At 50.5% G+C, this 25,760-nt stretch overlaps 2 protein-coding genes across 6 annotated transcripts in view; both read right to left on the reverse strand.

Annotated features, from left to right (window-relative positions):
* CSE1L (chromosome segregation 1 like) overlaps window positions 1–12,742 on the reverse strand; it is a 35,269-nt gene extending 22,527 nt beyond the window's left edge. The window contains exons 1-8 of one of the 2 annotated variants that reach the window (XM_040330866.1): window positions 12,624–12,742; window positions 6,409–6,477; window positions 6,213–6,301; window positions 4,869–5,011; window positions 3,077–3,178; window positions 2,849–2,994; window positions 1,501–1,591; window positions 470–577 (exon numbers count right to left, since the gene is read on the reverse strand). In XM_040330866.1, coding sequence (XP_040186800.1) covers window positions 470–577; window positions 1,501–1,591; window positions 2,849–2,994; window positions 3,077–3,178; window positions 4,869–5,011; window positions 6,213–6,297 — 675 coding nt within the window. In that variant the 5' untranslated portion in view covers window positions 6,298–6,301; window positions 6,409–6,477; window positions 12,624–12,742. Of the gene's footprint in view, window positions 1–469; window positions 578–1,500; window positions 1,592–2,848; window positions 2,995–3,076; window positions 3,179–4,868; window positions 5,012–6,212; window positions 6,302–6,408; window positions 6,478–8,797; window positions 8,886–12,623 lie in introns of those variants that run through there. The other variant, XM_040330867.1, reaches the window with a different exon arrangement.
* Window positions 12,743–23,705: 10,963 nt separating this feature from the next.
* Window positions 23,706–25,760, reverse strand: part of ARFGEF2 (ADP ribosylation factor guanine nucleotide exchange factor 2) — a 57,498-nt gene continuing 55,443 nt past the window's right edge. For all 4 annotated transcript variants that reach the window (XM_040330871.1, XM_040330868.1, XM_040330872.1 and 1 more), the window contains one exon: window positions 23,706–25,095. In XM_040330871.1, coding sequence (XP_040186805.1) covers window positions 24,925–25,095 — 171 coding nt within the window. In that variant the 3' untranslated portion in view covers window positions 23,706–24,924. The remainder of the gene's footprint in view (window positions 25,096–25,760) is intronic.

Here is a 25,760-nt window from a genome sequence, read left to right on the forward strand (position 1 = left end):
GAACGGGTGCCCTTTAATGGTGGCCCATGTCCAGCATACACTCGCCTTCCCTGTGGTCAGGAGAAAAGGGAAATATAGCTGCATGTGGGGAAATTGAGCATGTGACTGGCCTTGTGACATCAAGCTGGTGCTTGATCACTCAGATAGCGGTGTGAACACATGAGGACGGGGACAAAGTCCTCAAATCTATGCAATCTCCAGCTAGAATTATCCTGCAGCTTCCATCGGGTTGTTTCTCCTCACTTCCAATAGAATGGATCAATAGGGGGGGGCAACGGTATCTGCTACGTGAACCAATTTAAAGCGAACCCGGCTTTACTCACGCAGCTTTCCATGGCTGACTAACACAATTATCAATGTATACACTGCCGGCCTGGAGACAGGGGAAGCACAGAAAGGTCTACACAATACTCTGCAGAGCCATACATTGCACAGTTCACCTGTACAGCCGCGCTTATGGAGAGCTTACCTGGAAGTTTAAGCTGTAGAAGAGTTTGGCAATCAGAATCAACGAGGAGAAAAGAACCTTTAAGGCAGCCACATCACTGGCACGAGTATTACACAGACCGATGGTTGCCTGGAGGAAGAGAAAAAATAAAAAAAAATGTACTCAGACCGGTGCCAGGGGTATGAAATATATTCCAGATCTACTGTGCCTGGCACCCAGGGTATAGGGGTAAATTCTGGATCTACTGTGACCTGGACCCGGGGTATATTATTATTAAGGTACTTACACAGCGCTGTCAATTTACACAGCGCTTTATATATACATTGTACATCAGTCCCTTCCCTCAAGGAGCTTACAATCTAAGGTCTAAGGGTATGGGTCACATCTACTGTGACTTGCACCCGGGGTATGGGTCACATCTACTGTGACTTGCACCCGGGGTATGGGGGAATAGGTCACATCTACTGTGACTTGCACCCGGGGTATGGGGGAATGGGTCACATCTACTGTGACTTGCACCCGGGGAAAAGGTCACATCTACTGTGACTTGCACCCGGGGTATGGGGGAATAGGTCACATCTACTGTGACTTGCACCCGGGGTATGGGGGAATAGGTCACATCTACTGTGACTTGCACCCGGGGTATGGGGGAATAGGTCACATCTACTGTGACTTGCACCCGGGGTATGGGGGAATAGGTCACATCTACTGTGACTTGCACCCGGGGTATGGGGGAATAGGTCACATCTACTGTGACTTGCACCCGGGGTATGGGGGAATAGGTCACATCTACTGTGACTTGCACCCGGGGTATGGGGAATAGGTCACATCTACTGTAAATTGCACCCGGGGTGTTTCATATCTACTGTGAAAGTCACCTGGGGATATGACGAAGTCTCCTTTACTAGCAACAGGAGAGCAGGGAGATCTATCATTATACTTCGCTCAGACCACTGAACTATAGAGTATGAGCATTCATGTATTATGCGGGAACCCCTCTATGTAATAAATCCCTGGTGGGGTTTCTGGACATGCATAGTACATAGAAGTACCTGGAAGAGGTTGGTGAGGGGAGCAGCAAAGGTATCCAGCACCAGCTTAATCTCAGTCCACAGCTCGCTGGATTTAAACTCATGACGATACCTAAAAGGAAGAAGAAATAGCTTACAGGAAAAGAAAGAGCTTCAACTGTGTCTGTGTAAACAGTCTAAAAGTTCTTCAGTTATTAAATAATGTAGAACAGGCATTATCTGGGGGGGGGGGCATTTCTGGCTATGAAGTGGTCCCACACTACCCTCAGAATAGGGTGTTCAATAAGCTCAGTCTGTGAGACCTTCATAACCAAAGGTTGCTAAAAGAATAACTATACTTCTAAAGATATTAAAGAGAACCTGTACTGTGAAAGTTGTGCCCAAAAGAAAGGTAGGCAGAGGACAGAGGCCTGGTCACCAGTATTGCCCATGGTCTCCCTGCAGGCGATTCTTCCCCATTACTGACTTAGCATGCCTTCCTCCGTATGGAGGAAGACATCTTGGTAGAGGAGCAGGGCTTTGCTTCCTCACGTTAGAGCTGTCCCCTTCATGACTAGTTGGGTGATATTTGACGTAGAGGAAGCAAAGATCCACTGAATGGATCAAGCAGAAGCAGGGAGATCCTTGCATGGCAGGTTCTCAGGCACAGCATGCACTCCAGCAAGTAGAACAGTGAGCAGCTCAGAAGACATCACTAAATCTCACTCCAAATCTGCTGAGACAGCAGTGCCTTACAACCCACACTGCACATATACAGCTATGAGGTCAAAGAACAAGCGTGACCAAGCACAGGAATTGTACTAAAATTTATCAAGAGGATTTAAAAACAAAAAAGTTAATTTTTCATGGTACAGCTTAGGCACAAAAAATATTTCTAGATGTTCTCTCTAAGGCTGGGTTCACACTACGATTTTCCCGTCCGTCAGCGCATACGATTTATATGAAAAAACGTATGCGGCTGAAACGGACGTAAACGTATGGAACCGCACATATGTGCGTTTTCCATTGACTTTAATGTTAAAAAAAAACGTATGCGTTTGCCATACGGTTTCAAAAACGGCAGCAAAACCGTGGTTGAACACGGTTTTGCGTACTGTTAAAAAACGTTTTGCCAGCAAATCGTACGCACCCGGATGCATCTGAGTGCATACGATTTGCAATGCATTGTCTATGTATGCATTTTCCCGTACGGGCCCGTACGTTTTCAATACTGAAATCGTATGCGGCTGACGGACGGGAAAATCGTAGTGTGGACCCAGCCTAACTCAGCAGATCTTTGCTTTCTGAGTTAAGGTACACTTTTTTATTTTTTTACCTAAATTACACACACAAGGGTACACAATACACGAAGAAGAGGGGCACTCTGTACCTCTTGAATAATGAGTGAGCGGTGTGAAGGACGCCATTAATCACGTGAAAATCTCCACTCTGGAAGCGATTGACCATTTCCATCAGTAGATCCGGCCATTTCTGAGGGAAGTCCTCTCGCCCAATGATACTGATGGCGTCACTGAGCTAAAGAGAGAGTGGAGGTTAGAGGACGAGAATCAACACCAATGATTGGGCTCACCAGAACCGGGGGAAAAGGGGAACTTACCTGTTTCTGAATCTGCTCCGGGCTGCTCAGCATCAGGTTTACTATGTTGGCTTTAATAGCGACACGGTCCGCCTCACAGATCTTATTCGGCTCATCTTCAATCTAAAAAAAGATACTTCTAATAAAAACTACAACACAATTTGTTTGGGGTAAAACAGTCCTTTTTCAATCTTTGCCCATTCCCCCATCCCCTCTTCATAAATCCTTGCCCACTCCCTCATCCCCTCTTCCTCAATCCTTGCCCACTCCCTCATCCCCTCTTCATAAATCCTTGCCCATTCCCTCAACCCCTCTTCCTCAATCCTTGCCCACTCCCTCATCCTTAATCCTTGCCCACTCTCTCATCCCCTCTTCCTCAATTCTTGCCCACTCTCTCATCCCCTCTTCCTCAATTCTTGCTCATTCCCTCAACCCCTCTTCCTCAATCCTTGCCCACTCTCTCATCCCCTCTTCCTCAATTCTTGCTCATTCCCTCAACCCCACTTCCTCCATCCTTGCCCATTCCCCATCCCCTCTTCCTCAATCCTTGCCCACTCCCTCATCCCCTCTTCATAAACCCTTGCCCATTCCCTCAACCCCTCTTCATAAATTCTTGCCCACTCCCTCTTCCTCAATCCTTGCCCACTCCCCCATTCCCTCTTCCTCAATCCTTGCCCACACCCCCATCCCCTCTTCCTCAATCCTTGCCCACTCCCCCATTCCCTCTTCCTCAATCCTTGCCCACTCCCCCATTCCCTCTTCCTCAATCCTTGCCCACTCCCCCATCCCCTCTTCCTCAATCCTTGCCTACTCCCCCATCCCCTCTTCCTCAATCCTTGCCCACACCCCCATCCCCTCTTCCTCAATCCTTGCCCACACCCCCATCCCCTCTTCCTCAATCCTTGCCCACACCCCCATCCCCTCTTCCTCAATCCTTGCCCATTTCCTCATCCCCTCTTCCTAAATCCTTGCCTATTCCCCATCCCTTCTCCCTAAATCCTTGCCCATTTCTTCTTCCTATTCTGACCTGTATAAGGCTGCAAAGGAAGCTGATCATACTAACCCACTTTACACATTGCCCTTGGTGCATCCAAACTCCCAAAGTCCTTAATTTTAAAAGGGACAGACCCCCACATAAGAGGAAGAAAGGGGGAACCCCCCCCCCCCACACGGAAAAGAGGTACCCCTGAAACTCTGCACATAAGAGGGGAGACCAGCACACATAGGAGACATGACATTTCCAGCCCCCCCCCCCCCCCAAGAGCCCCAAACACAGGTAAGAGGCTGACCCCCCCCCCCTCCCCAACCGGGAGGGACGGACCCCAAAAGGTCAGCTAGGAAAGGGAAACCCCCACACACAGGGAGGAGACAGCCCCTCCCCAAAAAAAAACACATGGAGGAGGGAGACCGCCCAGGAGCCGTGCACACACAGAAGGACCCCAAGGAGTTGCAAAAACAGACCCCCCCCCCCCCCCACACACACACGGAAGCCACAGGGTCCCAGAACTCAGAAAGGGAGATGGAGCCCCACACGCAGGGAGGGACCCCAATACAGAGGGAGGAGAGGGACCCCCAGAAGCCCCACACACCGGAGAAGAGGGAGCCCAACACACAGAGACAGACCCCCTCCCCACAGAGGGAAGAGGTAAACTCTCTAAAGCCCTCACACACTACGGGGGAACCTCCAGAAGATGGATGCCCAGAAGCGCCACAGAAAGGAATGAGATGGAAACCCAAATACATAAGGAAAAGACAGACATCTAGGAACCCCCACACACGGGGCAGGGACAGACCCCCACACACAGGTACTCACAACCCTCCAGTTCCTCTTGATGTAATTTTTGAAAGTGACAGATGAGCACACTTTAATAACGGTGTCCTGGGAACGTTCCAGAAGGGTTAATAGCAGCAGGGGATAGTTGGCATTGCTTTCTACGGACTCCAGATACTTTTCAGCTAAAAGTCACAGAAATCAGGAAGAAGTCAGGTTGGTACCATCCGCTCCCCCCAGATGTCACACTCTCCAAGAGCATTAAGTGATATCGCCATTGATGTTTATATAATTGTATCTCCATAGAGGAGAATATCTACTGACCCTACAACGTTCATATAATCATATCTCCACAGAGGAGAACATCCACTGACCCTACAACATTCATATAATCATATCTCCATAGAGGAGAACATCCACTGACCCTACAACGTTCATATAATCGTATCTCCATAGAGGAGAACATCCACTGACCCTACAACGTTCATATAATTGTATCTCCATAGAGGAGAACATCTACTGACCCTACAACGTTCATATAATCGTATCTCCATAGAGGAGAACATCTACTGACTCTACAACGTTCATATAATTGTATCTCCATAGAGGAGAGCATCCACTGACTCTACAACGTTCATATAATCGTATCTCCATAGAGGAGAACATCTACTGACTCTACAACGTTCATATAATCGTATCTCCATAGAGGAGAACATCTACTGACCCTACAACGTTCATATAATCGTATCTCCATAGAGGAGAACATCTACTGACTACAACGTTCATATAATCGTATCTCCATAGAGGAGAACATCTACTGACCCTACAACGTTCATATAATCGTATCTCCATAGAGGAGAACATCTACTGACTACAACGTTCATATAATCGTATCTCCATAGAGAAGAACGTCTACTGACTACAACGTTCATATAATTGTATCTCCATAGAGGAGAACATCTACTGACCCTACAACGTTCATATAATTGTATCTCCATAGAGGAGAACATCTACTGACCCTACAACATTCATATAATCGTATCTCCATAGAGGAGAACATCTACTGACCCTACAACGTTCATATAATCGTATCTCCATAGAGGAGAACATCTACTGACCCTACAACGTTCATATAATTGTATCTCCATAGAGGAGAACATCTACTGACTCTACAACGTTCATATAATCGTATCTCCATAGAGGAGAACATCTACTGACTCTACAACGTTCATATAATTGTATCTCCATAGAGGAGAACATCTACTGACTACAACGTTCATATAATTGTATCTCCATAGAGGAGAACATGAGATATCACCCACTGACTCGTCACACCAAGGACTAAGAAATAGAAATCTATGATGTATACTGTGGCGCTGTACATACCAGGACGTCTCACAGCAGGATCTGGGTCCAGAGTCTTCCGGAGATATTCGGTCAGACCCTGGAGATTGGCATCGCTCAGCTCCATTGTTCTACACAGAGGAAGGGGAGAGTTCCCACAATCTTAAATCTTGCAGTGTATGGACCAGGATAACAAACACTTCCGGGTTTTATGGCCTTACACCAGTCTGGAGCTTACCTTTAGTGTCTTGTGGTATTTCAATGTATAGATAAAGTCCTGTACAGATGTCTGGCAGATCTTCTGTATCTGAAAAAAAAAAAGATTAAAGGGAAAATAAGGAAAAAATCTGATATCTTCATAAAATGAGGGAAAAAGGCAAGACCCCACAAAATCAGGTCCACGGTGTGCCCTGGGGGAGGGCAACTATTGAGGATGGAGACTGGAACTGTAGAGCCCCACCCTAATCAGAAAGGAGGGACACCATGCAACCCCCCAGTCCTGTGCGTTGGTCTTCCTCTCCCCCCCCCCCCGTCCTGTGCGTTGATCTTCATTCCCCACCCAGTTCTGTACGTTGGTCTTCCTGTCCCCCCTCCCAGTCCTGTGCGTTGGTCTTCATCCCCCGCCCCCCCTCCCAGTCCTGTGCGATGGTCTTCATCTCCCACCATCCTGTGCACTGGTCTTCATCCCCTCCTGGTTTTCACCCCCCCCCCCACCAGTCCCATGCGCTGATCTTCACCCCCCCCCCCACCAGTCCCATGCGCTGATCTTCACCCCCCCCCCACCAATCCCATGCGCTGATCTTCACACCCCCCCCCCCACCAGTCCCATGCGCAGATCTTCACCCCCCCCCCCCACCAGTCCCATGCGCAGATCTTCACCCCCCCCCCCCACCAGTCCCATGCGCAGATCTTCACCACCCCCCCCACCAGTCCTATGTGCTGATCTTCGCCCCTCCCCCCCCACCAGTCCTATGTGCTGATCTTCACCCCCCCCCCCCACCAGTCCATCGGTCTTCAAGCCCCCCCCACCTTCTCCAAAGTCCTATGCACCGGTCTTCATCCATCCCCCCCCACGCCGGTCTTCATCCATCCCCCCCTTAGTCCTCTGCATTGGTCTTCATTTTCCCTCCAGTCCGTTGGTATTTACCCCCCGCCCCCCCACGTCCAGTCCTGACTGTTGGTCTTCTCTCCCCTCCCCAGTCCTGCGCATTGGTCTTCACCCCCCCCCCAGTCCTGTGTGTTGGTCTTTATCTCCCCCTCCCCCCCTGTAGTCCCGTGCATTGGTCGTCATCTCTCCCCCCCCCCCCCCCCGTGCGTTGGTCTTCATTCATCCCCGTCCTGTGCATTGGTTTTCATCCCCTCCTGGTCTTCACCGCCCCCCCCACCAGTCCTATGCACCGATCTTCATTCCCCCCTACCAGTCCATCGGTCTTTAAGCCCCCCTCTCCAACGTCCTATGCACCATTCTTCATCCATCCCCCCCACGCCGGTCTTCACCCTCCCCAGTCTGCCGGTCTTCATCACTCCCCTGGTCCTGTAAGCTGGCCCCCCCCCCCACGGTCCTATGCGCCGGTCTTCCCCTCCTCACCCAGTCCTGTGCATTGGTCTTCATCACCCCCCTAGTCCTGTGAGCTGCCCCCCCCCACTAATCCTGTGAGCCGGTGTTCACACACACCCCCCCCACGGTCCTATGCGCCGGTCTCCCCCCCCCCCAGTCCTGACTGTTGGTTTTCTCTCCTCACCCAGTCCTGTGCATTGGTCTTCACCCCCCCCCCCCAGTCCTGTGCATTGGTCTTCATTCCCCCTCCCCAGTCCTGTGCATTGGTCTTCATTCCCCCTCCCCAGTTCTGTGCATTGGTCTTCACCCCCCCCCCCCCCCCCAGTTCTGTGCATTGGTCTTCATCCCCTCCTGCACGTCAGCCCACCCCCCAGTTATCTGTCGGTTACATTTGAATGTTAGTGTTCATTTGGTGATTGAGCTACGAGATCTTGAGACAGAAAAATAAAAAAATGAATAAAAGTGAAAACTGAATTTATATATAAATACTATGTGGTCAGAGTAGGCGGAGTCTGTTCTATATTCGCACCAATTATCGCACATGTCTTCTATTTACCGATGAAGCCCCAACAGGGACGGGTCATCCAGGAGGGTGGGGTGGGTTTCCTCGATGGGTTCTGCACCCCATACATGTGGCATATTCTCCTGGAATGGATTTATAGCGTTATATCAGAGCGGAGAGCGCACGCCGATCCAGAAGAGGGGGAAATTCAGGAAAAAGCCGCCACAAGGGAAGAAATCAGACAGCAGCCAATGAGATCCCAGAGTGTGGACACATTATCCTATCAGCATTCTCCTGCATGAGGCCCATGGTCTGCCATTCCAGGGGATGTGACAGCCGACTGTCCTGAGATGTGACCACACACAGGGGGATGGAGGACACCGGTGACATCACAAGGCTCCCCCTGTCTGCTGCTGGCCTGTCATGTGTACTGAGCACTGCAATCCCTGACAGAGAAGAAGAATGTCCCCTCCGTGTAATAACAGGCAGACTGACCCCCACACCTCCCCCTCCCCCCCACCGGGGGGCAGAAATCCCACCAACTGCCCCACAATGACAGGTACTCACATCTCCCTCCAACAGGCACTGAGCAAGAAGCATGGAGATGAACCCAGACAGGGATTCCACCCGCCAACCAATCAGGAAGCTACAGGGGAGGAGCCAGACAGGGATGTTTGGTTGAGGATCACTCATGTCCCGCCCACCAGATATAGAGAGAGAAGGGAAGCCGACTGCAGAGGAGATTAACCCCTCGCTGTCCCTACACAGCCAATCAATGAGCAGCATACAATCCACACTTATTATTATTATTATATGGGATTTACAGAGCGCCAACAGTTTACACAGCGCTTTACAGTATAAAAGGAGACCATACAATAAAATATAAGAGGGCCCTGCCAGAAGAGCTTACAATCTAATAATACCCGACACAGACAATACAACCCCGACACCCAGCGTGCAAGCCCCCCCCCCCCCCCCCGACACCCAGTGCGCACCTACCCCCCCCCCCCTCCGACACCCAGCGCGCAAGTACCCCCCCCCCCCCCGACACCCAGTGCGCACCTACCCCCCCCTCCGACACCCAGCGCGCAAGTACCCCCCCCCCGACACCCAGTGCGCACCTACCCCCCCTCCGACACCCAGCGCGCAAGTACCCCCCCCCCCCCCCGACACCCAGTGCGCACCTACCCCCCCCCCTCCGACACCCAGCGCGCAAGTACCCCCCCCCACCTACCGCCCCGACACCCAGCGCGCACCTACCCCCCCCGACACCCAGCGCGCACCTACCCCCCCCCTCCGACACCCAGCGCGCAAGTACCCCCCCCCCCCCCCGACACCCAGTGCGCACCTACCCCCCCCCTCCGACACCCAGCGCGCAAGTACCCCCCCCACCTACCGCCCCGACACCCAGCGCGCACCTACCCCCCCCCGACACACAGCGCGCACCTACCCCCCCGACACACAGCGCGCACCTACCCCCCCGACACACAGCGCGCACCTACCCCCCCCCCCCGACACACAGCGCGCACCTACCCCCCCCCCCCGACACACAGCGCACACCTACCCCCCCCCCCCGACACCCAGCGCGCACCTACCCCCCCCCCCCCGACACCCAGCACGCACCTACCCCCCCCGAAACCCAGCGCGCACCTACCCCCCCCCGTCACCCAGCGCGCACCTACCCCCCCCCCCCCGTCACCCAGCGCGCACCTACCCCCCCCCCCCCGACACCCAGCGCGCACCTACCCCCCCCCGACACCCAGCGCGCACCTACCCCCCCCCCCCCCGACACCCAGCGCGCACCTACCCCCCCCCCCCCGACACCCAGCGCGCACCTACCCCCCCCCCCCGACACCCAGCGCGCACCTACCCCCCCCCCCCCCCCCGACACCCAGCGCGCACCTACCCCCCCCCCGACACCCAGCGCGCACCTACCCCCCCCCCCCCCCCCCGACACCCAGCGCGCACCTACCCCCCGACACCGACACCCAGCGCGCACCTACCCCCCCCGACACCGACACCCAGCGCGCACCTACCCCCCGACACCGACACCCAGCGCGCACCTACCCCCCCGACACCGACACCCAGCGCGCACCTACCCCCCCCGACACCGACACCCAGCGCGCACCTACTACCCCCCCCCCCCCCCCCGACACCCAGCTCGCACCTACCACCCCCCCCCGACACCCAGCGCGCACCTACCACCCCCCCCCCCGACACCCAGCGCGCACCTAGCCCCCCCCCCCCCGACACCCAGCGCGCACCTAGCCCCCCCCCCCCCCCGACACCCAGCGCGCACCTACTCCCCCCCCCGACACCCAGCGCGCACCTAGCCCCCCCCCCCCGACACCCAGCGCGCACCTAGCCCCCCCCCCCCCGACACCCAGCGCGCACCTACTCCCCCCCCGACACCCAGCGCGCACCTACCCCCCCCCGACACCCAGCGCGCACCTACCCCCCCCCCCCCCGACACCCAGCGCGCACCTACCACCCCCCCCCGACACCCAGCGCGCACCTACCACCCCCCCCCCCCGACGCCCAGCGCGCACCTACCACCCCCCCCCCCCCCGACACCCAGCGCGCACCTACTCCCCCCCGACACCCAGCGCGCACCTACCCCCCCCCCCCCGACACCCAGCGCGCACCTACCCCCCCACCCAGCGCGCACCTACCCCCCCACCCAGCGCGCACCTACCCCCCCCCAACGCGCACCTACCCCCCCCCCCCCCAAAACCCAGCGCGCACCTACCCCCCCAAAACCCAGCGCGCACCTAAAACCCCCCCCCCCCCTCAACAACCAGCGCGCACCTACCCAACCCAAAACCCAGCGCGCACCTACCAACCGCAACCTACCCCCCGACACCCAGCGCAACCTAACACCCCCCCCCGACACCCAGCGCACCTACTCCCCCCCTCCCGACACTCAGCGCACCTATGATGGGACACTATTCCTCCCACTGATACCAATGATGGGGCACTATTCCTCCCACTGACACCAATGACGGGGCACCAAACAGTTTGGGGGTGTTGAGGAATATTCCGGCACATGTATTGATGGGGGGAGGGGTAGGGCCGCCTATCCTGATATAATGCACAGAAATGGGTCACTATTGTGTGTCCCTCAGACAGGATTGGGGCCGATCTTTAGGGCCACCATATATATTGTCAGGTTCCCCGCCACTGATAGAGAGGGTGGAATGGTGGGATGTGTCTGTTAGTGGGGAGATCCCCATCACTTCCTGTGAGAGACGAGAGGGGGGACATGAGGAGGGGGTGATATGGGGAGAATAGAGGGAGAGTGATATGGGGGTGTGTGATATGAAGAGGGGGGATGTTATATGAGGGTGTTAATATTATGGGGGTGTTATGTGAGGGGGTAAAATTATGGGGTGATATATTATGAAGTGATATACGAGAAGGGGGGGGGTGATATTATGGGGTGACATATGAGGGGGGGTGATATATGAGGGGTGGGTGATATAGGCTGATGTGATACTATGGGGTGTTATATGAGGGGGGGGGGGGGGTAATATGGGGTGTTATGAGGGGGGGGGGGGTAATATTGGGTGCTATATGAGGGGGGTAATATTATGGGGTGTTATATGAGGGGGGTAATATTATGGGGTGTTATATGAGGGGGGTGGTATTTTGGGGGGTGATGTGATATTATGGGGTGATATAAGAGAGGGGGTGGTATCATGGGGGTATTATATGAGGGGAGGGGTGATATTATGGGGTGATGTGATATTATGGGGTGATATTATGGGGTAGGGGTGATATTATATGAGGGGGGGGGATGTTATATGAGGGGGAGGGGTGATATTATATGAGGGGGAGGGGTGATATTATGGGGTGTTATATGAGGGGTAGGGGTGATATTATATGAGGGGGGGGGGGGTTATATGAGGGGGAGGGGTGATATTATATGAGGGGGAGGGGTGATATTATGGGGTGTTATATGAGGGGGAGGGGTGATATTATATGAGGGGGGGGATGTTATATGAGGGGGAGGGGTGATATTATGGGGTGTTATATGAGGGGGAGGGGTGATATTATATGAGGGGGGGGGTGTTATATGAGGGGGAGGGGTGATATTATGGGGTGTTATATGAGGGGGAGGGGTGTTCTATGAGGGGGGAGGGGGTGATATTATGGGGTGTTCTATGAGGGGGGAGGGGTAATATTATGGGGTGATATATGAGGGGGAGGGGTAATATTATGGGGTGATATATGAGGGGGAGGGGTAATATTATGGGGTGTTACATGAAGTCTCCTTACCTGTCATGCTCTGTGTGTTGGGGGGTGATGTGCAGGAGGGTGGAGTCTATCTGTGGTGATGGGGGGGATTCTTGGGGGGGGAGGGGATGGGGTGATATGTGGGGGGGTCTCTCACCTGTTCAGCTCTCCCGGGTGGATCTATGTACTATTCTGCCTCCTCTTTCGCACTTCACATTCAAACCTGCTCACGATGGCGCCCTCTCCGCAATGCGCATGTCCAGCCCCTCCCAGCGTCCCCAGCCGTCCCGCACATGCGCCCAACCGTACTCAGGGAGTTCCGGGCCACTTCCGCCCACAGTTCACGCGCTGTACATGACTGCATACAGATGTTTCATCAGATTAGGCGACCCGTCGGAAATCGTTACGGAAGTGACGTTACACCGCCGCCATCTTGCCACACCCTGCACTCCTTCATAGTAATGATACACCGAGAAGGTGGCAAGCGGACATCTTGTTACACCCACCAGAGTTTTGCATTTTACAGGTATTTTTAACAGTAAACGGAGCATATCTGGTGAAATACAGTATCTGGAAATCCATTGGACTGTTAACAAGTTGAATTATAAAATCAGAGGTGTTCTACATGTTCTGTCAGATTAGCAAACCTGTCATATCAGCAGACTTGCCGCTGCTTTTAAAATTCAACATTTTAGCAATCCGTCTGATTTCCAAATCCTGTATTTCACCTTATAAGCTCCCATTACTGTTAAAAATAAGTGTGAAATGCAACACCCGGAAGTCTTAACTTGTAGAACACATGTGATGTCACTTCCGGCAAAGGTTTACTCCTCTGGTTAGTCTGTGTTTTCTTTACCTTGGTGCATACTGCGGTCATTGGAGGAAATTATTTCTTAGACTAAATTCTAGGAAAGTGTGATTTTAAATAATTTGATAAATGAATGAGTTGTAAATCCTCGTGGATCCTGCCAGCCTGTTCTGCTTCCTGTCACTGAAATTAAATTCACATAAGAAGTTTCCCCATCAGAGTCCCTCCATAATGACACAGTCCTCCCATCACACCAGAGTCCCCCCAATAAATGAAACAGCCCTCCATCACACCAGAGTGTCGGACTCCCCCCCCCCCCCATAATGACACAGTCCTCCGTCACATCAAAGTTACCCACCATACAGGCCTCCCTAACATCAGAGCTCTACCTTTTAATTCCAGTTGTGTGGCAGAGTGCGGGAAGTCTAGGGGGTCTGGAGGAGACAGAATGTGGGAAGTCTAGGGGGTCTGGAGGAGGCAGAATGTGGGAAGTCTAGGGGGGTCTGGAGGAGGCAGAATGAGGGAAGTCTTAGGGGGTCTGGAGGAGGCAGAATGTGGGAAGTTTAGGGGGGTGTGGAGGAGGCAGAATGTGGGAAGTCTAGGGAAGTCTGGAGGAGACAGAATGTGGGAAGTTTAGGGGGGTCTGGAGGAGGCAGAATGTGGGAAGTCTAGGGGGGTCTGGAGGAGGCAGAATGTGGGAAGTCTAGGGGGGTCTGGAGGAGGCAGAATGTGGGAAGTTTAGGGAAGTCTGGAGGAGGCAGAATGTGGGAAGTCTTAAGGGGTCTGGAGGAGACAGAATGTGGGAAGTCTAGGGGGGTTTGGAGGAGACAGAATGTGGGAAGTCGAGGGGGGTCTGGAGGAGGCAGAATGTGGGAAGTCTAGGGGGGTCTGGAGGGAGCAGAATGTGGGAAGTTTAGGGGGGTCTGGAGGAGGCAGAATGTGGGAAGTCTAGGGGGGTCTGGAGGAGGCAGAATGTGGGAAGTTTAGGGAAGTCTGGAGGAGGCAGAATGAGGGAAGTCTTAAGGGGTCTGGAGGAGGCAGAATGTGGGAAGTTTAGGGGGGCCTGGAGGAGGCAGAATGTGGGAAATATAGGGGGGCCTGGAGGAGGCAGAATGTGGGAAATATAGGGGGGTCTGGAGGAGGCAGAATGTGGGAAGTCTAGGGGGGTCTGGAGGAGGCAGAGTGAGGGAAGTCTAGGGGGTCTGGAGGAGACAAAGCCCAGAAAGTCTAGGAGGTCTGGAGGAGGCAGAGCATGGAAAGTCTAGGGGGCCTGGAGGAGGCAGAATGTAGGAAGTCTTAGGGGGTCTGGAGGAGGCAGATCGTGGGAAGTCTAGGGGGTCTGGAGAAGGCAGACTTCCTGGCCAGAAAGCTGGGGGTGGCCCTGCATGGCACCTGCCCTTAATTAGAGTCAGGCATTTCCACGTTGCTAGCGAGCCAGCCAACATTATAATAGCACCAAATGACTCCTAGCGCCTTGGCCTTTGAACGCCATTGGTTGTTATGGAGCAGCTGGCCCACCAGCACCATGGCAACTGATGAAATCGATCCAGGGTAAACTTGGTACTGTTCCCACAGGGCCCTGGGGGAATCAGGACAGCACCCCAAGGTGCCAGGACACCCTGGTTGTGACACTGCTCTAACAATCTCATCATGTTATGCATGTCCAGTCTCTGACTATCCCTTGTAGTGTGTCTGCATTCTACGACCGTCTTCCATAGCATGCTCCCAGTCTCCATCGGTCTCCTGTTGCCTGTTTCCAGTCTCTTTTCATCCACTATAGCATGTTCCTAGTCAGGGACCCTTTCCTGTAGCATGTCCACAGTCTCTGGCCGTGTCCTGTAGAATGTCTATAGTCTCTTATCAGTTTTATGTAGTGTGTCTATAGTCTCTGGCTGTCTCCTGTAGTGTGTGCCCAGTCTCTTATCAGTTGGATGTTGCGTGTCTGCAGCCTCTGTCCACTGTAGCTTGTCTGCAATCTTTGATTATATGCTGTAGCGTGTCCTCAGTCCCTGATCATCTTCTGGAGTGGGTTTGCAGTCTCTGACCATCTCTTGTAGATCTACAGTCTCTGACCATCTCTTGTAGATCTACAGTCTCTGACCATCTCCTGTAGATCTACAGTCTCTGACCATCTCTTGTAGTAGTTTTACATTTATTAAATATTATATCTGGTACTGCACTTGAGGCTCCCTGTATCAAGCAAGGAACTGGTTTACACACTCTACACATGTGAACGTTCTCAGTTCCGTAGAGGACCCAGCCCATCAGGTCCGAGGTCTTCCTGGAGAGAAAGATAGACTGATGGGGTGTATAATCCTTGTACAAGCTCCAAATTAACAGATTCACTACCTGTTCCATCTCATTGACTGAGATATTCAAGAAAACCTGTCCTCTGATATACAAAAGCCGCCATTGCGCAGCTTCTCCTGAAAGCGCTGCTCTTCTGGCTGTACCAGATATTAGAGCTGCACGATTCTGGCTGAAAAGAGAATCACAATTTTTTTTTCTTACAATAAAGATAGTTTTAGGGAACATCTAGAAATGTTAATTATGCCAAAGTAGTACCCCCCAAAAAAACGGCACTTCCTGTGCATAGGTACTTTCTTTTTCCATATCCTCATTGCGGTAAATCTGTAGTGTGAGATCATCGAAGGCACTGCTCCCTCCGACTGCTACTGTGTTGCTCAGTGTTCTTGCTGGAGAGGAAGCGCTACCTGAGGAACTGCAGTGGAAGGATTTCCTTCCTTCTACATTATCCATTCTGTGAATCTGTGCTTCCTCCACCTCTAACGTCATACCACCAATCATCAAGGTGTAAACTCACCCACACAATGTCAGATGTTTGGCTTGCTGATCCACTAATTAATTATTTTTTTGAAGTCACTGACCCACAATGCAGATGAAGGCAGGGAGAGGGAGGGGGAGAGAATACGGCACATTACATGGCAAGACCTACCCCAAAAATAAGCCCTACTGTGTTTTTTGTTGCCAAAATGAATATAAGACCCGGGCTTATTTTCGGAGAAAAACGGTACAGAGTTTAAAAGAGAAGAGAGGCGCCTCTAAGACCCCTTTCACACTGAGGGCATTTTGCAGGCGCTATAGCGTTAAAAAAATAGTGCCTGCAATCCGCCCTAAAACAGCTGCTCTATAGTCTCCATGGAGCGATGCGCTGGCAGGGCGTCAGGAAAAGTCCTGCCAGCAGCTTATTTGGAGCGCATACGCAGCGGTGAACTCACCGCTGCCAATGCGCTCTTGCCGATTGAAATCAATGGGCAGCGCTGCCGTACCGCTGGCAATACGCCGCTGTAGCAGTGCATTGCGGGCAGTATTAACCCTTTCTCAGCCGCTAGCGGGGGGAGGGTAAAAGCTCCCCACTAGCAGCCGAAATGCACCACAAATCAGACGGTAAAATAGCAGCATTTTACTGCTATTTTCCCGTCGACTCTATGGGCGTCGGCAGTGTGAAAGGGGTCTAAGTGTAGCAATATGTTGCACCTTCATTAAATGTAACCATATCGCTACACAAAGAGGGGCCGCTCTTCTCTTTGATAGTCACTTGTGACGTGACGCTACTTGTATATCAAGACATCGCTTGTATATCAAGTCAAAATTTATTTAAAAATTTTGCTCGTCTTGCAAAAACGCTCTCAAACCAAGGTTTTACTGTATAATACTAATATAAATCATATTTTTCTACTTCTTAAAGGGGTGGTAAAGGTAATTTTTTTATTTCCTAAACAGCTTCCTTTACCATAGTGCAGTCCTCCTTCACTTACCTCATCCTTCCATTTTGCTCCTTATTTCTTCTGAGAAATCCTCACTTCCTGTTCTTTTGTCTGTAACTCCACACAGTAATGTGAGGCTTTCTCCCTGGTGTGGAGTGTCGTGCTCACCCCCTCCCTTGGACTACAGGAGAGTCAGGACGCTCTCTACATTGCAGATAGAGAAAGGAGCTGTGTGTTAGTGGCTGTCCTGACTCTCCTGTAGTCCAAGGGAGGGGGGGCGAGCACGACACTCCACACCAGGGAGAAAGCCTTGCATTACTGTGTGGAGTTACAGACAGAAGAACAGGAAGTGAGGATTTCTCAGAAGAAATAAGTACATTTAAAAGCAAAATGAAAGGATGAGGTAAGTGAAGGAGGACTGCACTAAGGTAAAGGAAGATATTTAGCTATTTTTGCCTTTACAACCCCTTTAATTGTGTTAATGTTGCCTCTGGTATGGAGCCTTTACATTCACTTATTAATGGAATCGATTGATTCCCAAATAGGTTTTGGACAGTTGTACTGGGATGGGGCATGTAACAGGAGTCCCTTTTGGGCATAGGATGACTAAGAACTGATATCATGAATTACATGAGATGGGACATTAATGATAATTCATGTACTGCAGGATCTTGACATATTACAGGTCAATAAGAATGTCTCATCCAATGTGTAACGTAGACTGTTGAGATGCTAATTAAGTCTGCTACTGTGGTGATGTAAGTTGGAGCTTGGTAGCCAGTCTGGCTGCCTATTATGGGATGTTTACGTGCATTCTGTGTCCATTGTGCTAATTAGGTCTGCTTCTACAGACCTTTTCATTGTGTGATGCTAATGACACTGTTTTGTGTGAAAAGTCTATTGATGATAAGATGTGGAATGCGACTTGTCAGCTGTAAAAATTAGCTCCTTTAAGGCTGCATTCACACCTGAGCGTTTTGTCGCCTGAAGCGCGACGCCCCAAAACGCTAGAGGAGAAAAAATAAATTATTCTCTATGGAGATGGTTCACATCTCCACTACAAAATGCCTGACGCCGAACGCCTGAAGCCCAAACAAGTTCTGGACCCTTTTTTGTCGCTTGAATTTGGGCGTTTTACAGTGGTGACCCTAGACCTGTAAAAAATTGCGGTAAAAAACGCTGCGTTTTGTTGCGACAAATCGAGGTAAAAAACGCTGCGTTTTGACGCTGCAAATCGCGGTAAAAAAACGCCGCAAAGCGCTACGCTCAGGTGTGAATGCACCCTAAATGCGGTGCCAGAATGTCTGTCTGGGATTGAGGGGGAACTCATTAAGGGCCCATTGTGTGATGTTTTGGGTGGAGGGTTTCATAGTCCCTGTAGCATGCTTGTAACTGTATAAAACAAGCTGAGTGTACCATTAAAAGTATTCATTCGTTTGACTCTTTATTCTGGGGAATGGAATGAATCCTGTCGGCTGGATTGTCGGATAAGCTGTCTTGGGTTAGTGGAGTGGAATGGAATATCGTAAACGGTGTTAACCCCTGACCGTTACAGGCCATCGTATGTTTTTTTTTTTTTTTTTTTTTTCATAAATTGGTTGATTGTTTTATTTTTGTTAAAGCACAAAAAGGTGTGACCAGGCAGACAGGCCCTCTTCACCATATCTGTGAGCCTAGTGACGAGGCATCAATCTCTTGGAATCAGGAGCCTCGCTCTTTGTTCTCATAGCCGTGACATCTGGTGTGTTCAGGAAGAAGCCCCCCGGCCGCAATCACCATTAAAGCTTTATTGATCGATTTATCACCCGATTAAAGCAGAATATATTATAACAATATGATACATTATAATATCTTACATAGAAAACTTTACAGCCTTTTATCATTCAGAAAGTTTACATCCAGAAATCGGTCACATCACACAGTTTAGAGCAAAAATTAAAATCAGAGAAAATAAGAAATGTACACATTATGAGGGGGGGAAATATTATATTATACATAGATTTATATAGACTGAGGTACAGGAATCCTAATAATAATAATATGTCCCCTTCTGTCCCTGACGATGGGAGGAGCCACAAATCCGACTAGCCCAATAATGGTGAACCTTGGCACCCCAGATGTTTTGGAACTACATTTCCCATGATGCTCATGCACGCTGCAGTGTAGTGGAGCATTATGGGAAATGTAGTTCCAAAACATCTGGAGTGCCAAGGGTCGCCATCACTGGACTAGCCCCATGCATGAGTGTCACATGATCACCCATTGTGGTCAGCTGTATTCATTGTAATTTTCCAAGATGGATACCATTCAGGGTTGATCAACATGCAATTCAGGAGTTACCAGGATCATTTGCAGATTAGGTTCATAAGGCTTGGTTCACACTGGTACGACTCCCATTGTCGTGCAACTTCCATGCAACATTAGAGCGTATGCGAGTCTGAAGCCTCGTACACACGATCGGACGTTCCAACGGGAATTGTGTTGTCGGACAACCCAACCGTTTGTACACTCACCCAACCGTTTGTACACTCCATCAGACAATTGTTGTCAGAATTTCCGACAACAAATGTGGGATAGCATGCTTTAAAATTTTCCGACAACAAATGTGTGATGTTGGAGTATCCTATCGTATGTACACAAGTCCAAACACGCATGCTCTGAACCAATGCTAACCAGAAGACAACACTAGAAGAAGCCCAAAGGGTGGCGCTAAAGAGCTGAAAATACACGTAGTTTCATGTTTGTTGGCCAACAATTCTTTGTTGTTTGTATGCAATACAAAGTTCACGGCCAATGCTCTTCGCACAAAATTCCGCGGCTTTGTCCGATGGAAATCCGATCGTGTGTACGAGGCTTAAGGTTGCCTCAAAATATGAAGCCGATGTGACCGAGTCACATAGATTAGAACGGTGCCATTGGAATAAATGGATTTTGACTTGTCATGCGACTATGGGGTTTGATTTGCACCTTTGAATGCACCTTTGTACTACAAGTGTAGTCGCTGTAGATCTGAGGGGAAGCATTGCTGATTTTATCCAATCATGTACAAGCAAAAATGCTGTTTACTTTCCTTGCATGTCTCCCTTCGGATCTACAGCAAGTGCACATGTAGTGCAAAGTGGGTTTCCCTTTAGCAAATCAACCCCTCCCGGTCTCACAAGTCACACTAGTGTGAACCAAGCCTTAAGCCTCATGCACGCGATCGGATTATCCGACGGGAATTGTGGGATGGGAAGATGTTGTCGGAAAATCCAACCGTCTGTATGCTCCAGCGGACAATTGTTGTCGGATTTTCCGCCAACAAATGTTGGATGGCATGCTTTAAAATTGTCCGCCAACAAATGTGTCTTGTTGGATTATCTGATTGTGTGCGTATAGAAGTCCTTTGAACAAAACACACATGCTCAGAAGCAATGCTCAACACAACATTAGCAGACGTTGGCCAAAGGGTGGCGCTAAAGCGCTGAAAAACCATGTGGTTTTGTGTTTATTGGCCGACAATTCTTTGCCGTCTGTATGCAATACAAGTTCGTGGCCAACGCCCTTCGGACAAAAGTCCTACACTTTGTCCGCCAAAAATCCGATCGTGTGTATGAGGCTTTAGTGCAGGGATATGCAATTAGTGGACCTCCAGCTGTTGCAGAACTACAAGTCCCATGAGACATAGCAAGACTTGACAGCCACAAGCGTAACACCCAGAGGCATGATAGGACTTGTAGTTTTGCAACAGCTGGAGGTCCACTAATTGCATATCCCTGCTTTAGAGCGATGTGGCAAGCATATGTGGCAGGAGATGTGCAGTAAGGATGTGTACAGGTTTGGTGAATAGGGCTTGGGGAGAGGATGTGGTCAACTAGGACTAGGCCTACACATGGATAGTAGAGCTGTTGGCATACACATAATAAACAGAAGGGATAAGATGTAGTCATGTGCAGCAGAGGGTTAGCAGGACTCGGCCATAATGGACGGAAGAGATGCGGTCAGAGGCGACATCACACACAGCTCATAGTATTATGTGGAATCTCAGGGTGGGGACGTCATACGGCTGGGCACACAAAAGGGTGCTGGAAATACAATTCCCTTCCAGCCACATCAGTTCCCTCTACACCAGGGATAAGCAATTAGCGGACCTCCAGCTGTTTCAGAACTACAAGTCCCATGAGGCATAGCAAGACCCTGACAGCCACAAGCATGACACGCAGAGGCATGATGGGACTTGTAATTGGTGGAGCTCCAGCTGTTGCAAAACTACATGTCCCTGCTCTACACAATACTCTGCATCGGTCTCACAGGAGATGTGTATGGATGCAATTAAACATTTAGAATTGCTGGCTGATGGTGGAAAAATGGATGAAGGTGGAAGACGCGGACCTGCTTAGGAAACTGACGAGAGCTTCAAGGATATTACTTTATATGTAAAGGATCACTCCACCCAAACCAAAAGCATTGCATTCTAAATATCCTTTATAACAGGGACATGCAATTAGTGGACCTCCAGCTGTTGCAGAACTACAAGTCCCATGAGGCATAGCAAGACTCTGACAGCTATAAACATGACAACCAGAGGCATGATGGGACTAGTTTTGCAACAGCTGGAGGTCCGCTAATTGCTTATCCCTGCTTTATAACATCAACACCAATTTATGTGAAAGCCTCCTGATGACCAGTATCCTCCATGACTCCCACAATAATTTCCTCAAGGTGTGGGGGGGGGGGGGGCCCATGGTGGTCCTATGCCCTTCTAGCTCAGCACCCGACTCGTTTGGGTAATCTCTTCCTCCCTCTTGTCTGGGGGAACCCTCTTCTTATTCCCTCTTTTGCATTTATTGTACCAGAAAAAAGTTGTCCAGACACTTTTACATATTATCCATTAAAGCCCATTTCACACTGGGGCGGGAGGCGCGGTGGCAGGATTCAGCCGCTAGCGGTGCGGTATTAACCCCTGCTAGTGGCCGATAAAAGGTTAATACCGCCCGCAATGCGCCTCTGCAGAGGCGCATTACCGCAGTTTCCCATTGTTTTAAATGGGAATGAGCGGTATACACAACGCTCCTAAGATGCTGCTTGCAGGGGATTTTTTTTCTCTCCTGCCAGCGCATCACCTCGGGCTTTCACATTGAGAAGGCTGGGCAGGAGTTTTTCAGGCGGTATTTAGGTGCTATTTTTAGCGCTGTACCGCCTGAAAAAATCCTCAGTGTGAAAGGGGTCTAAGGTTGAACTGAATAGTCATTCACTACCACTCCCTGAATAAAAAGGAGGGGCTCCAGTCTGGGCAAAAAATAAATAAAATGTAAAGTCAGAAGCTACAAATACTGTAGCTGCCGACTTTTAATATAAGGACACTTACCAGTCCAGGAACCCAGCAATGTCAGCACCCCAAGCAGATTCTTCAGTCTGTTCCAGGTGCAGGCATGGGCATCTTCACTGAGGGAAACTGGCAGTGAAGCCTTCACAGCCATTGCCTACTGCATGCATACTACCACCCTACTACGCACAGGTCCAAGAATATGGCGGGAGGAGGGGGCACAAATACTTGGAGCTCCCTGCGGTGATCTTACCTAGAAGTGGGAGCAGCTACCTGCTCCCCCCTAAAAAAAAAAAAGAGCCAAATGTGGCAGTGGAGGGTACTTACCTTTTGGGTGGAGCTTTGCCTTAAATAAGACTCGGCTGTTTCCTGTAGTCCTCCCCACAAGATCCTTTGAGAATACTAAACCTCCCAAGGAAAAACATTTCATGGGATTTTTGATTTTCAGTGTCCCCCAGAATCCTGTGGTGCAGTCACGTAAAGTCACCTTCACCTAGCCAGGTAGGAAAAGTACATTTACATTTTTGGGTTCACTTTTACAAAGTGGGTTTTAATGAGGAGGAGGGCTGACAGATAGAGGAAAATTGACAAAAGGTCCATTTTCTTTTTTTGCAAGTCTTGGATATTACAATATGGCATGCAGGTACCACAACACACTGTACTTAACACTAATGTCAGGCTTCTGCTCAAATCCCAGTCCATTGGTCACTCCTCTCTGACATGTTTCATCCACACTGGGCTTAGTCATAGAGTCTCTACAATTAAGCCCAGTGTGGGTGAAACTGGTCAGAGGGGAGTGACCAATGGACTGGGATTTGAGCTGAAGCATCTTTCATTGACTTTACATTGGAGTGTACGGTTGGATTCACACCTATGCTGTTTTAGTGCATTTCGCAGATTTGCACTACAGTCCATTTAACATTGTTTCCTATGGAACACGTTCTGTAGTGCAAATCTGCAAAATGCGCCAAAACTGCATAGGTGCGAGTCCAGCCTAATACAGGGTGCGGCGGTACCTGCATCCCATATTATAATTTGGAGTGATACGCGCTTTCTCTGCCAGCACCTAAATATAGAGTGGAAACCTGGGAGACTGATACTTCAGGCTTGGAGTGGCACTGATCTATTATGCAACCCTCTGCCATGATTCCCCAGCTTTGTTCCTGTCCAGCTGGAAGTTTTGGTGTCTCCACCCACCTTGGTGTGTTCCAGCTGCTCCCATTACCGTCTCCATAAGACTAAAACAACCAGTAGGCATATGAGCACAGCAGGTAGGAGACCCAGGTACTCAAAGCAGGACTGGTGGGAACCCCTATGAATGGGCACAGCCAGTTTGTAGACCCAGGAACTTCATGCAGGACTGGTGGGAAACCCTATGAATGGGAACAGCCAATTTGAAGACCCAGAAACTTAGTGCAGGGATGGTGGGAGCCCCTATGAATGGGCACAGCCAGTTGTTAGACCCAGAAACTTAGTGCAGGGATGGTGGGAACCCCTATGAATGAATGGGCACAGCCAGTTTGTAAACCCAGAAACTTAGTGCAGAGATGGTGGGAACCCCTATAAAAGGGCACAGCCAGTTTGTAAACCCAGAAACTTAGTGCAGGGATGGTGGGAACCCCTATAAATGGGCACAGCCAGTTTGTAGACCCAGGAACTTAGTGCAGGGAGGGTGGGAACCCCTCATAATGGGCACAGCAGGTGTGCAAACCCATACATTTAATGCAGGAATGGGGGGGCTCCCCCATTAATGGGAAAAGTATTCTACTGGATCAGTATACACATTAGCAGGTACAGTATTAGAGCTGCTATGAAATTTCTAGCTGGACACTGCTCCAGTTCAGGGGATTGATGGCTGTATATAGGCATTTGATTGCTGGGAATTAATTTTGGAGTATATGCACACTGGTTATACCCTCCGGGCTCACGAGGGATAGATTGCATTGCCAGGAATGACCCATTTTTTGAGAAACCTAGAGCCATTATCAGATCTGACCTCTCATTACAGAAATTAATAGGATTGCCCCAATGTGAACCAGGCCTGGGTAATGCCGATGTGCCTCTGAGCTGTGTGCACAGGAGGCGCACTGCGTAGCCAACGTCTCAGTTACACCCAGCAGGGTACACAATTGCTGAACCCAGTAGGACCCCCCTATAAACCTGACCTTCGACCTATACACATGATGACAGTGTTGTAGACGTTTACCAATAAATATCTAACATTACAAACCCCAAATCCTCATCTGGTACCACGGCAAGGTCATCATGGGGGGTGACCAATAAATAAAAGAGTAAAATCAGATTATGAAAAGCTTTACCCCCAAGTAGAAAAAATAAAATTATAGATTTATCTCCATCCAACTAAGAACTAGAACGAGTATGAACACTGCGGAGAACATAAGAGACGCTTTAACAAGTTCCTAAAACCTACGTTCCACGAGGGGGACGGGTTGACTTCTGTTGCCCACAGTCCGGGCTGGGGGCAGACATGGCGGGTAATACTGGATGAAAAAAAGGTAGGCCGGTCGTCTGACTAATACACAGAGGAATCAGTCTTCAAAGCAGCACTCGCCACCGTACTGTCCATCCACCATAACTGTCCCAGCAGCAGCACCAATCATAACCGACTCATGCTGTTCACCTGTGGCTCCTCTTCTGGGCTCCAGATCTTAAAGACGACCCCAATCCGCAGGAAGAACCTCCTCAGCACGGCACGCAGCTCGGGGATCAGATCAAACTGCATGATCTCACACAGCTGGGGGTAATACTTGGAGGCGTGTGCCTTAAACTGCAGAGACAAAAAGGAAAATGTTAGGGACGCACCGCGCAAAAGGTGGAGCAGTGGGCAGACAATGCAAGGCACAAGGGATCAGACGGAACACGTAGGTGGGAGTCGGGGGATCAGCATACCGGGATTGAGGGGCTGCTTTAGAAGATTATTGATGACGTTCACAGAATTAGAATATCGATGTTCTGAGCATTTCTGCAATTTTTTTATAAGACGCTCCAGGCCAATTCCCCAATTGGATGAAAAGGATTTTGGGAAATCTTAAAGCGGGGGTTCACCCTATAAAAAAATATATGGAAGATTCCGACTCCCCGCGGGGAATGGGCGTTCCTATCCAGAAGGAAGGTGATTGACGGCCGGCTCTGGCACGTCACGCTTCTCCGGAAATAGCCGAAATAGGACTTGGCTCTTCACGGCGCCTGCGCATAGTCTGTGCGCAGGCGCCGTGAAGAGCCGAGACCTGTTCCGGCTGTCTTCGGGGAGCGTGACATGCCAGAGCCGGCCGTCAATCACCTTCCCTCTCCATAGGAACGCCCATTCCCTGCGGGGAGTCGGAATCTTCAATATACGATTGCACAGTGAGTACCGGGCTCAAAAAATAAATACAGGCATACTGTAGCTCGCGCTACTAAGCCTAATTTTATGCTAAAATGTTGTTATGGAGG

This window comes from Rana temporaria, chromosome 12 (assembly GCF_905171775.1).
Source record: "Rana temporaria chromosome 12, aRanTem1.1, whole genome shotgun sequence".
Classification (NCBI taxonomy): domain Eukaryota; kingdom Metazoa; phylum Chordata; class Amphibia; order Anura; family Ranidae; genus Rana; species Rana temporaria.